This window comes from Phacochoerus africanus, chromosome 10, assembly GCF_016906955.1.
Source record: "Phacochoerus africanus isolate WHEZ1 chromosome 10, ROS_Pafr_v1, whole genome shotgun sequence".
NCBI classification, from domain to species: domain Eukaryota; kingdom Metazoa; phylum Chordata; class Mammalia; order Artiodactyla; family Suidae; genus Phacochoerus; species Phacochoerus africanus.
This window is the reverse complement of record NC_062553.1, coordinates 36,333,462-36,347,113: the sequence shown is the minus strand read 5'-3', so window position 1 is coordinate 36,347,113 and position 13,652 is coordinate 36,333,462. Positions and strand designations below refer to the sequence as shown.

At 35.0% G+C, this 13,652-nt stretch overlaps 1 protein-coding gene across 1 annotated transcript in view; it reads left to right on the top strand.

Moving 5' to 3' along the window:
* GABRA2 (gamma-aminobutyric acid type A receptor subunit alpha2) overlaps nt 1-13,652 on the top strand; it is a 124,543-nt gene that overhangs the window by 63,611 nt on the left and 47,280 nt on the right. The window contains exons 5-8 of the mRNA XM_047798646.1: nt 4,365-4,585; nt 6,469-6,551; nt 11,238-11,381; nt 12,417-12,569. Coding sequence (XP_047654602.1) covers nt 4,365-4,585; nt 6,469-6,551; nt 11,238-11,381; nt 12,417-12,569 — 601 coding nt within the window. The remainder of the gene's footprint in view (nt 1-4,364; nt 4,586-6,468; nt 6,552-11,237; nt 11,382-12,416; nt 12,570-13,652) is intronic.

Genomic DNA, 13,652 nt, shown 5'->3' with positions numbered 1-13,652 from the left:
TGCAGACATAGATGGTAGAAAAGAAATCTCAGAAACAGGGCCATGCTATATGAACACTAGACACAGAAGAGAAATACCATTGCTGAGCTGTGGGGAAAGATGGGCCACAGCTCATCAGAATTTACTCTCCATTAAAAAAAAAAAAAAGTCAGTTCTGTATCTCTCATATTCTATGCAATAATTCCAGGACTTAAATGTTAAAAGCAGAACTTTGACATCTTTAAAAGAAACATAAAAGAATATGATATTTTATATTCTTTGTAATCTTTATTATAATTCATATTGAGTTCTGTACTTTCTAAAATATTTATATATAGAAAATATAAAGAATTCCTATAACTCATTGGGAAAAAGACAACCCCAAAGGAAATTGACTAAATGATATGAACAGACAATCGATAAAAAACTAGTGTTTAATAAACATATGAAAATGTGTTGAATTTCATGAGTTAATAGAAAAATCAAATGGCAGCACTGTGAACCATTTAACACCAATCACAATGGCTAAAATGAAATATTCTATCTATACCAAGTTGTAGAGAAACAAAGTTTATACACTATTAGTGGGGATATAAATATACACACCTCTTAGGATTCAACCTGACAATATCTTGTTATTTTTTGAGATTTGACAATATCTTATCATTTATTGCAATGTACGTACCTCTTACCATTTCATTTTGATAATATCTTTGTTATTGATTGCACATAAAATAAATTTTTTACTAAGCCCACTTGTCAATTTACTCTGGTGCAGTGGTGGGCATGAGATGATCCATGGGCCAAATCCTGTTGGCTTCCCTTATTTCTAAACAAAGATTTATGGGAACATGTCCACTCTGAGTCATTTAAGTGTCATCTGTGGGGGCATTCACACTACAATAGCAGAGTTGAGTAGTTGTGATACTGACTACATGCCTAGCAAAGCCTAAAACACTTAACTGGCCCCTGGTGGAAGAAGTTTGCCAACCTCTAGTATAGAGGAACTCTTACACCTTTGTCCTAAAAGCATTGTATAGTAATATTTATAGCAGTATTGTTTGCAATAGTGACAAGAATGAAATAGAGGGAGTTCCCATTGTGGCTCACGAGGTTACAAACCTGACTAGTATCCATGAGGATGCTGCAGCTCTGATTCAGCCCTTTGAGAGTATGGAAAAAGAGGGAATACTGTAAAATATTCTTTCAAGGTAATGCTAGGGAGCAATGAAAATGAACCAACGATGAACCAAAGTAATAGGTATATTGCTATGACTAAATCTCAACAATGTAACTGCAAAAAGCAGCCTCAGAAATATATACACAGTATGATCTCATTCATATAAATGTTAAAAATGTGACACAGGACACATGTTTATATATTGAATATGTAAGCCCATGTTTGGGAATGACAGACATCAAATCCAAGATGATTATTTCCTCATAGAGCAGGGGTGTGTGATTGAGGAGGGATACACAGGACAGAGAATGCTTCAATACTATTTGTGGTTCTTGCTGGTGTTGGCTGCAAAATGTTTATAGTATTCTTTATGCTCTCTTCTGTGTCTGAAGACGGAGTAAAACAACGCACAAATGAAAGGCATGGTGCCTCTGTGACTCTCTGCTAGCTAGTCAGGAGGCAGAGGAACAAAGGTATAACTGGAGTATGTGATCTTGCAGTGGTGGGAAACTTTACGAGTAGTACAGCTGCACAAATAGCTGATTGTGTATCATCCAGGTGTTGAAGAGACTGGGAGCCCGGCTGTGAGTAGAGTTCTTGACCCAGGCAGGTAGGGGACTTTCTCTTATCTGAGGAATGGTGAGGATGGAGATTGCTAAAGTTGCTTAGAGCAAAACATAAATGTGCCTAGTTGTGGGGAGCGGGAAAAAAGGCATAGGTCATTGGGTAAGGTGACAGGGCACACCTGGGACACTGGGAAGGCTCAAAAACAGTGTTTTTAATAATACTTTGTAAAAAGAGCTCACCTTAAGTGTACTGTTTAGGAACTTTTGTGATGCTTCTATAGGAAATGGTTGCTATGGCAATAGCTTCTGAAAAAATAAGATATCCCACAGTTTCATAGAAATGGAAAAAATTTTATCAACAGTTGTGAAATATATTCATTTTGCCTGAACAGGTAAACTTCCAGTGTGTTCATATCAGGCTTGGATTTGGGGGAATCACAGTTGGAAAGAAACATTTGCTCGAGTTCCCCTCGTGTCTCAGTGGTTAACAAACCTGACTAGTTATCCACAAGGACTCAGGTTTGATCCCTGGCCTCGCTCAGTGAATTAAGGATCGGGTGTTGCCGTGAGCTGTGGTATAGGCTGCAGACACAGCTCAGGTTTTGTGTTGCTGTGGCTGTCGTGTAGGCTAGCAGCTACATCTGTGATTTGACCCCTAGCTTGGGAACGTCCATATGCTGCAGGTGCTGTGGCCCTAAAAACAAGCAAACAAACAAACAAGCATATGCATAAAAACTTATCACATAGCTAAGACTTGTCTCTTAATCTAGTTTTTATTTAAATTGAGTTATTAATATAGAATTGGGTTTAAAAAATGACTAAACCACAGAAAGTGAGGGCAGATTAGATGATGATATTTTCTCCTAAGAATCAGGAGCTCAGAGCCACTCCTCACTTCCTGTTCCTATGCCATTACCTGTTGCTGACTTACTACCTTTGCCCATTCAGTTTTTGAGTAAACACTGGGAATCATTTACTTTCATTTACTTGAGTAAGATTTATACAAATAGTTTGTTATTGTCATAAGTATGTGGCCTTTTTAATGTCTTTTTTAAACATAATTTTAGTTGAGTGAAATTGCATTTGTTAGTTTTGTTGGTTGTTTTGCAAATGTGATGACTATGACTTTGCGCTCAAAAAGACCGTTTCTGAATTTTCAATCTCAGGTATTTAACTGAACATTTTAGTTATTTATATGTTAAGTGTTTGCACAAACATATATTGACCAAAATTTTGATATCCAATAAATTGTCAGTATTGATCACAATTGTGAATTGAGCATCTCATCTAAAATGTATATGTTGGCATTCCTGTTGTGGCATGGTGGTTAACAAATCCGACTAGGAACCATGAGGTTGCGGGTTCGATCCCTGGCCTTGCCCAGTGGGTTAAGGAGCCAGCGTTGCCGTGAGCTGTGGTGGTGGTCACAGACGCGGCTCAGATCTGGCATTGCTATGGCTTTGGCGTAGGCTGGTGACTACAGCTCCGATTAGACCCCTCGCCTGGGAATCTCCATAAGCTGTGGTTGCGGCCTGAGAAAAGACAAAAAAGATAAAAATACATAAAATAAAATGCATGTGTTCTCTTATCCTAAGAGAGAAAGACAGAGAAAGAGAAAAAGAGAGGATGTGGGGAATGAAAAAGAGAGAGCTAGAGAGTGAGAGAGAGAAAGAGACGTTGACTAAACCAACTTAAAGTACTGTAGAATGATAATAGGGAATTGATCACTAGGTGGTCTGTAGGAATATTTAAATGTACATTTTAACTGGAAGGTGTTTATTTGCAAAATAGTCATATTTTAAATATTCTAATACCTTGTCGAGGTATTTTCATTACAACTAATTTCATAAAGTAGACTTTACTGAAATCATCATTCCTGAATACATTCTTATTAGCAATATGATATCTATCATTTTTTTAGGATTAAAAAATAAATATTTTATAGTTTCTTTGGCAACAAGAGAAGTCACATAGACTCTTTCCCTTTCTCACTTTTTTTTAGGGCCGCACCCACGGCATATGGAGGTGTTCCTAGGCCAGGGGTCAAATAGGAGCTGCAGTCACTGGCCTATGCCACAGCCACAGCAATGCCAGATCCGAGGTGCGTCTGTGACCTACACCACAGCCTCATGGCAATGCCAGATCCTTATTCCACTGAGCGAGGCCAGGGAGCAAACCTGCATCTTCATGGATACTAGTCAGATTTGTTTCTGTGGAGCCAAGATGGGAGCTCCTCTCTGTCTTTCTTTTCTTTCTCTTTTGCTATTAAGAATTAGGCTTCCTGCTTATTGAGTCTTGGGGTAAATGATTCAGGACAGTCCACCTAGATACTGCCCAAGCTTGGTTCTAAACCACATGATGCAGTGAAGCGGTTTGACTAAGACCTTGTCCATTGAAAGAGTCCAGAGAAAGTCAATTTATTATTTTTTTTGTAATAATATGTAGTTCATTGTGTAAATACTTTTATCTCATTGTAAGTGGCAATCTTTATAGATAAGGAATGCTCTTTCAAAATTCACTTCTCAAAATAGCTTTCTCTTTTTAAACTATTTACATTATTTATGTTATTGTTGTTGGAATTTTATGGTATCCTTGTATCTAAATCAATATTTTCAAAAGAATCCTGGTTTATGTTTTAGGAATATACAATAGATGTTTTCTTTCGACAAAAATGGAAAGATGAAAGGTTAAAATTTAAAGGTCCTATGAACATCCTTCGACTTAACAATTTAATGGCCAGCAAAATCTGGACTCCAGATACCTTCTTCCACAATGGGAAAAAATCAGTAGCTCATAATATGACAATGCCAAATAAGCTTCTTCGAATCCAGGATGATGGGACTCTGCTGTATACAATGAGGTATGTTTTTAGGGTTGATATGATGCCTTTAAATACTGAAAAATCTATGTACCAACTAACTAGCCAAGCTAGGTGTCAGGTATTAGCAAGATGAACATTTTCACAACAAATTATTAATATGCTTTGTAAATGCTTGGATATGAAAAAATAAAGCCAACATAGTATTTATGATTTGAATCTCATTTTAATGTGTTAAAACTTGAAAACTGCTTTAGCTGTTAAGAATTGATCTTTTTGCTATTTGCTTTTCATATTATACTTTACAATTTTAATAGTATGTATGATTTAATTTTTTCTTTACACCAGGATGTAATTTTATTTTTAATATCTTGTCAAATATCCCATCAAAATTTTAAATGATTTTTAAGCAAGTTTCGCTTAATTAAATATTTTTATCCTCCTTATGAAGTTGCTCTAGAGGAAAAAAATAATTTTATAACCTCAGACTTGCCATGTAACAAAAATTCATATGACTCACCCTTAAAAAATTATGTAAAGAAATATATATTTGTTGACTCTAATAGCAATTCCATCCATTTAACTCTTCTCATGAATTAATCTTTTAAAATAAGTTACTTATACTGTGTGACAAAGAAAACAATCACAAATCTGATAAAATAGTATATAATCTAAAATGTAAATGTTTGATAAAGACTTTAAAGCATAAATAACTTTATTCAGAATTATATATAGACGTGTGTATTCCAGGTATTTGATGTATTATTATTTTATATTAAGCACTATGTAGTAGATTTTAATTGTAAAATTTATCTAAGAAAGGACAATTATACAGCCCTGGTCTTTAAGTAAAAACTCTTTTAATTTCTCATTACTAAAGAAAATATCACCTAAAATGGAAGTTAGGTATTCTTTCTGCCTCTCTCTCAGAAACTTGCAATACAGATGCTGTACCCCCTTGATTTTACATGTTGATTATCTCTCTGAATTAAGACAATGATTGGAAATTTGGGGTTTCAACAAAATGTGGGCAGAGAATACACCCACATTTGGATGTTTGGATGTTTGGGAAAATATGTAGGGTTCTACTTAAATACTTTCTTTCAAGTATATAAACTGAAATTAAATTGTTAGTCACATTTGTTTTGCTCATCATAAGCGATTCTTCTCTAAGTTCAACTTAGTACCTGTTTTATCTACTTCACCTTTGTGTGAAATGGAATAATTGATAATTTTCTTTGTAGCAAATTTGCTATGATTACTCTTTATGTGATCAGGTAGATACAAAAAAAGCATCATGTAGATACTTTAACATTCATAACTTGTGTCCATAATTTGATCAATAGTCTAGTCTCAACAAGGTATCTCTAGGGGATATATCTATACATGTATCTGTGTATATACATAAACATATGTATATATGTGTATATATATATGCATCTATATACAGTATATGACACTCCTTTACAATTTACATATTTTTGAAGGGAGCTCATCTGAGCCAACTGAATTCTTGTATTGTTTTGTTTGCTATATGGTTGTTGACAGGATGTTGTAAAAAAATAACATTCTTTTTAGGATAATATTTTTCATTAAGTTTTCAAACATTAACGCTGAAGTTAATGGGAAAATAACCTTCAAAAACATGTACATACCTTCTTAACTAACCAGAGCGTACAAAATGCTTAAGTAAAGTATATTTTTAAATAAATATTGTTACTTGAGCTCAGATTTTGTACATGCTATTGTCTTCTGAAGGATTGCCTAGATGTTGAAAGAACAAAAGCATATTTAAGTGTGAATTAGCCTAATCTGATAATGTAATGAAGGTCTTACCTCATCGTTAATTCTGTTGACAACAATAAGGAGTGGTTTATCTTGACTTGCCAATTTACTTAAACAAAGAGTGGAATTTTGACTTTTAGGCTTACAGTTCAAGCTGAATGTCCAATGCACCTGGAGGATTTTCCAATGGATGCTCACTCGTGTCCTCTGAAATTTGGCAGCTGTAAGTATGGGGATGAAAGGACATGTTTGGGGTCAATAAAATCAAAGAAGGCAGCACAACTTAATGGTATTTTCTTCTCATATGATGGATGGTTAGTACTTGCCTAATAAGATGCAGAAATAAAAAACATACTGATTTCCCTCAAGAAATCAATTGGCTCATCCTATTGTACTCTCAAGTATCATTATATTTCAGTTATCATGTTTAATTGTCATTTACTGCTAATAAAGAACATCCTGTGCTTTTAATTTTTAAACATGTGAAAAAGTAGACTGGGAGCTCCTTGAAGGTCAGGACTATGTCATTTACTTTCTTCTCCAAATGCTAGAACATAAAAAAGGCAAAATAAAGGCTTTTTTTCAAGCAAGAATGAAATGTAAAGGATAGATTCTATTTTTTTATCACAGTAGTGATCAGCTTATTATAAATGGCAGGAACAGAAGCTGGATCTCTGTAATTATTTTTCAACTTTCTAATATTGGAAAGAATATTTTTTTCCTAAAACAAATTTGAAGGAGATGGTGGAGCTGGATTCCTACATGTGGGCACTTTCGTGTACATAAAATATTTCAGAAAAGGCTCTGTGCATTTGGTCATTCTAGGTCACTGAGGTTATATCTTGTATGTCAAGCAGAAGCATTCACTCTCCCAGAATAATTGAAAAGATGGAAGGTCAAATCATTTCCTTAGGCCCGCAAGGCATTCAGGGCAGATTCAGGATAAATTCACAGACACAGCTAAGCAGCTTCTCTCTTTGTGAGCCTGGCCCATAGCCTGACCTTTTCAGAAACCTTGCTCTCTCTGGCACCTCCATCTTTGTCCATTCTGGGCAGCATTTGACTTTTCATTCTCTTGAATAGAAATGCAGTTCTCTCACCTGATTAAAAACTATGTATGACTGAATAATGTGCCTTCTCCCCACAGAATGTATCAAGTGAAAAAAAAGGGAAGAATGACGGGTAATATGAATGCAAAACCCTCTAATTATTTTGATGACCATGGTTTTGTGGAATGAGAAGTTCAATCTTGTTTGTTCTGTTCATTCTCACAAAAGGTGTCAGCTCTCAATTTTCTTTGAGAATCTCCTCTTTGTCTAACTACAAAGACTTTTTTATTGTCATGGAAACTATTACTTCAATGCTGCCATTTCTTCAAAAATTATTTAAGATAGTCAATCATGTTATACAAAGTAAACATGATGCTGAAAAAATTACAGCAGATGCAGCAGAGAAAAACTCATTTGCATTGCATAAATGGCATTAAATAGAAAACTGAAAAGCCTTGATACCAAAGAAAGGCTTTATTCAAGATGCAGTAATGGTTTAAGAAGGGAAGGTGTTTTTTAGTGGACAAGTTAGTGCCATTAAGATACCAGATATAAACAATGTGATGTCTCAGTTCTGAGTATGAAATAAATACCCCTGAAACAATTTTAAATGAAATTTTAAAATTCCTTATAATGCATCTTCAGAGTAGTATAAAATTGTGTACTTGAGCATATGGCTTTTTGTATCTAGAAGCAATACAGGCAACATACAAAATTTTTGTTAAGTATTTTTTGTTAAAGAAATTGTTTTTGTTTTTTTCTGTGTTTATTATCTGACACATTGGGTAAACACTTTTATATTCTTTGATTTATCCTGGCCAATAGGAGGTACTTGATTGATAAGTGATGATAGGATGAACACTGTCATGGAGTATAGCCTAACAAACCAAACTAAAGCTTAAAATGTTGGCATAACAAATTTTGGCAGAAGCAGCCATGGCTTTTTCTTCCAGTCATTTACTGTTCTCTAGCTGAAAAAGTTCCATTGTCTCTCTTCAAATGATGAAATTTCTGGAACTTTATCATTGTCCTTAAATAAAAGAAGCACCTTCTCTATTAATTTAAAATTTTGAATTCAGTTTTGTTTTGCTTTACTCCTATGGCCTCTTATAATCCTTAATCCATTTTATAATTCCTTGTGGTTTTATTTGACTTAGAACTTCCTGGATCAAAATCTAAGAGTATTCTGGGCATTATCCCCTAAGAAATGGTAAAAATAATTTTGGATAAAAATTAATAATTAAAAATGATTTGGGGATATTTTTGGTTATCAAATATTAAGAATCAGTCAATATGCATTTGCTGTCTCAAGCAGATTAGGGCACAAAATAGTTATCGAGCAAAATTAACTAAAATTATTTAATGGAAACCTAACCTAGATATGGAATTTATAATGAAATTTGTTTTTTTGTCCTTTTATGCGTCACTGAAAAACACTGCAATGATCTCCTAATTTATATGTGTGTTGCTGGGCAAGGAAGTACCTCTAATCTGCATTGCATAAAGTTCTGCTCTCTCTTCTCTCACCAGACTCCAAATCTAACAAAACATATTCCTGCCTAACAAATGAAATGAAAGAATTGCTTTTACATAAAAGACATGGGAAGGGTCAATCATTTCCTTTAACATATACCTGGCTCCTATCTAGATTTCTATCTCCTGTAACAGTAAATAACAGAATTAAAATAGTATGAGTTTATTGATTCATCTAACAAGAATGAACTGAGAATGTTCTTTGTAACAGGCACCTGTACCAGGTGTGAGAAGTATAGATATCAGAAAGATAGAGTCCCTCCCATCAGTCTCATTAGTTTCTGAAAACTATCACCATGTCTGTAGAGTTTCATGTTGTATTATTTATATTTAAGAGTAAACATCAAAATTCAAAAGCATGATTATACTTTCTTAAAATAAAACCTCAAAATCTCTTACGATTCACAACTACTGAGTCTTGTGAGGCCTTCTGATATAAAGTGGACCATGTGATGTCCTAATTTGTTAAATTCCATGTCATCTGAAATTTTATTGAAGAGAAGGTCATGGTATCTACTCACAGGGAAAACAAAACAACCACTTGATGATCTGCAAATGGATTGCTAGTTAGACACATTACTGATGTCACTTATTCACAATAGCAGAATCATCAATGATTAATTGAAATCAATTAATAAACATTTAGACCTTAGGGTAACTGGAATTCATTCATATACAAACTATATGAATATATCTGCTATTAAAATATATTCATATATAATGATATATATTTTTTAGAATCCTATGCAAAAATTGTTTCACATAATTTACTTGTGGATGTAGGTGAATACATGTATTTCACTGATATCAGCATTTACCAGTGACATTCCGAAAACCAAACAATACCATAGCATGCCATTGAAAGACCACACAGTGAGGCACTCCCTGGTGACCTAGCAGTTAACGATCCTGAGTTGTCACTGCTGTAGTGGAGGTTCATGACAAAAACAAACAAAGCAAAGGACAACAACTAGAAAAAACAAAAACAAAACCAAAAACACACAGTGAATAAGACACAGACTCAGAAACATTTACTTTATGGTTACTAATGCTTAAGTGGGAATGAATTTGTTATCACACACTTTGGATCAAGGTGAGTACCAGGACACCCCAGAACAACTGAGATGGCAGGCAGTGAGCTTTTCAGTATCCTGAAGGGTGAGCTAGAGACAGATATTGCTGGAGACAACTGATTCTTTCTCTCCCTCAATTGAAAACACAACTGTGATGCTGAGTTTTGCTCAAGGACTAGGAGTAACTAATATTTCTAAACATTCCCATGAACAGAAGTACACAGAAGTTCTTGCAGAGGTCAGTAGTAGAGCCAGAATTGTCTGTTTATTCAACTGTGGAGAGACTGCCTGCATGAAGAGGTCAGCTGTGCCCCCTCAGGACATTCCAGCTCAAGGGAAATGCCAGGGCCAGAGAAATGCTGAGACAAGATATGCTGCCTGCCTTCCAGCTTTAGAATCACTCGCTTCTGCTGAGTTCTGTGTCTTTGGCCAAATAAATCAGAAAATTATACTTGGTCCATATGTGATTTGTCTCCTCCTGCCAATCCTTAGCTTAATTAGGATGCTATGGATGTATAGTCCAGTGAGATCTGTGTGCATTAATTAATTTTAAAATGAACAGGTTTTAGAAAATGTTTTCAATGTATGAAACTATAACATTCTGAGTTATTTTACATATTCTGCAAAATTCTAATTCTTCTAATGAAATGAATTGCATCATTATAGCTAAGTCATTTAATTCTTAACTAGGTAAAGGCTTTGAAGAAAAACCTGCAAAACTAATTACAAAAATAATACTTAAATAAATACCATTATAATGGAAAAAGATAAAAATCATTATATAAAAAAATAAATACCATATATGTCATCATTTTTTCTCACATTATGAGCATTGCCATTTTGGGATATGATCATTAATTCATGAGAAATTGCTATTTCTATATTAACTGGTTAAATGGGCTTTGGACATTCATAAATTGTTCACTGCAATGCCTTCCTCTACTACCTTGGGTACTACAGAGGGCCACCTCAGGGCCCAGTGAATTTGCCAATTCTTAAAGAGAAATTCACTCTTCATCCCTCAAAGTGGTTGCAGTGAAAATACTCTTATACCCTGATTGTCTCTCTTGGTTTGCTTCCCATCCTTCATATTGAAGTTGTAAATTTCAAAGACACTTTTTGCCTTAAAAAATCTGTACATAGCAATTTTTATAGAAAGCAATGATTCTATGAAATATACAGCCTTTGATATTGCATGTTCTTGATGGTTTTACTGAAATGCTTAAAATATTTTTTTTTCCTGATTTCCTACAGATGCATATACAACCTCAGAGGTTACTTATATTTGGACCTACAATGCATCTGATTCTGTGCAAGTTGCTCCTGATGGCTCTAGGTTAAATCAGTATGATCTGTTGGGCCAATCAATTGGGAAGGAGACAATTAAATCCAGTACAGGTTAGTAAAATGACTCTAAAGAAACGTAATGGGTTAAAGTCATTGGAAATGGGTCAGTTTGCTTAAAACTTTTTGCTCTTATGTCTAAGAACTAGCAGCATAGACAGTGCTTGGGAGCTTTTTAGAAATTCAGAATCTCAGGCCTCACTCCTTACTAAGTCAAGATCTGCATTTTAATAATATTTCAAGGAGATTCTAAGGTGTGCATTTAAGTTTAAAACAACTGCTTTAAAATATGCTGCCTATTCAAAACGTGCTTACCTTTTGAGACAAGCTAATATTACCTTCAAACAGTGTTACAATTTCCCTCATTTTCTAATTCTTTTTCTGCTATTCTGGATAAGTTACGACTATTTAACTCTTGACTATGGGTAATTACTACTGGCCTTTGTGGGAAAGCTGAAGCCCTTTCTAAGGGCTCCACTGATCTAAGAAAACGCAGCCATATGAACTAATCTCCCAGCTGGCAGATGTGAACCCAGAGAGCAGAAATGAAGGTAGCTATGAAGATCAGATAGAACCGATCCTAGTGTATTAGCCCAGACATATAACACAGAGATTCAGAATTGGTGGCAGGATCAAAAGTAGAAAATCTGGGCCAGAAGATCAGTCTTGGAGGTGTGGCCAGAGATCAACACTTAAAAGAGCCAGAGTGGACTGGACTGGAAATAATCAATGCAGAGGCTTGAGGTTGGTACCAGCGGGGGTGAGGACCTAAGCGGGGAAGATGATCTATGTCAGACAGTAGTTATGAACCCTCTACCCCATTAGTCTGTAAGCATGACCTAGAGAGAAAAGCAAATATCATGCCATACACGTGCAGTGCTAATTTCTTGGACATTTAAAAATTTTCTTTTAAATACTCTTGCTATGCTAAATGGGCATTTAAATGCTCTATACTTTCCATGTCATATATGGGACAGATTCTTTCCTTTTTTGGATCAGGGACTGTGTTTTCTCTAATCCCTTCCATTTCCAAAATGTTCAAACTATTGACTACTACAGTTTCTTAAGCTTCTTAAATTTTTCCTCTAGGTGAATATACCGTAATGACAGCTCATTTCCACTTGAAAAGAAAAATTGGGTATTTTGTGATTCAGACATATCTGCCTTGCATCATGACTGTCATTCTCTCCCAAGTGTCATTCTGGCTTAACAGAGAATCTGTGCCTGCAAGAACTGTGTTTGGTGAGTGAATAACTACCCACTTTGCTGTACAGCACATTTTGTTCCAGAGCACACTTCCAAAACATGGTGTCTCTTAATCCTCACCCCAACAACTTGTGGTGTGTGGAGTAGGGAGTATTGGCTGCACCTTATAGATGAGGAAACAGGCTCAGAGAACTAAAATACAGAGTCTGTGTCACACTATTAATAAAATATAAACAGCACTCAGATTTTCTGAATATATTATCTTCTATTAAGTCATTTTGCTTTTCAGTATTTCTTTCCATGTTAGTATAAGGAGAATATACTTAGAGGTTTTAATGTAAAATACAACTGTACCATATTTCTAAGCTTTCTATCTTTATTTTTCTTTCCTTTTTTTTTGGTTAGGTTTTTAGATGAACAAAGATGATCTTAGTACTTTAAGTGAGAGAGAGGAAGGGAGGAAGGGAAGAAGCGAAAGAGACCCCCTCATTCACTCCAACAGTATGTTTAATATCAAAGTTAATTTTCTTGATTTAAACCATGCCAGGGAATTTGGCTACTGCTTTTTGGATACATGTGCACATTTGGTGGCAAAGTAGATCACCTTTTTGTACTTGGTCCACTCATTTGTTTATGAAAACTTTATCGAGGATCTACTCTGTCAGGTAATGCATCAGGCCCTAAAGCTGAGAAAACATATAAAATATAGTCCCTGTATTCAGTCAGCCCTGTACAGTGGAGGGCACCAGAATAAGCAGGAAAGATAATGGTGACAAAAGATGAAAACAGTATAAAAGAGACATGTACAGGCCATTAAAAAAGATAGCAAGCATGGATCCTTTCTAAGAGAAAGAAGCCACTGAGTTAACATTTGAACTAAGTCTTGAGGGACACATAGGAGTTTTCCAAACAGATGAGATGGGACAAGAATTCTAGCCAAAAAGGATAAAGTGTGCAATGACATTGAGGGATGAAAAAAATGAGGTATACTCAGTGACAATGAGCTATTTCAGTGTCAGTGGATACACATACAAGTAAAAATATAGTTTGAGGCCTATATGAAAAGGGCCTTGTAGGCCATGTTAATATAATGTACCTTTATTTTATAGAGTATAATGT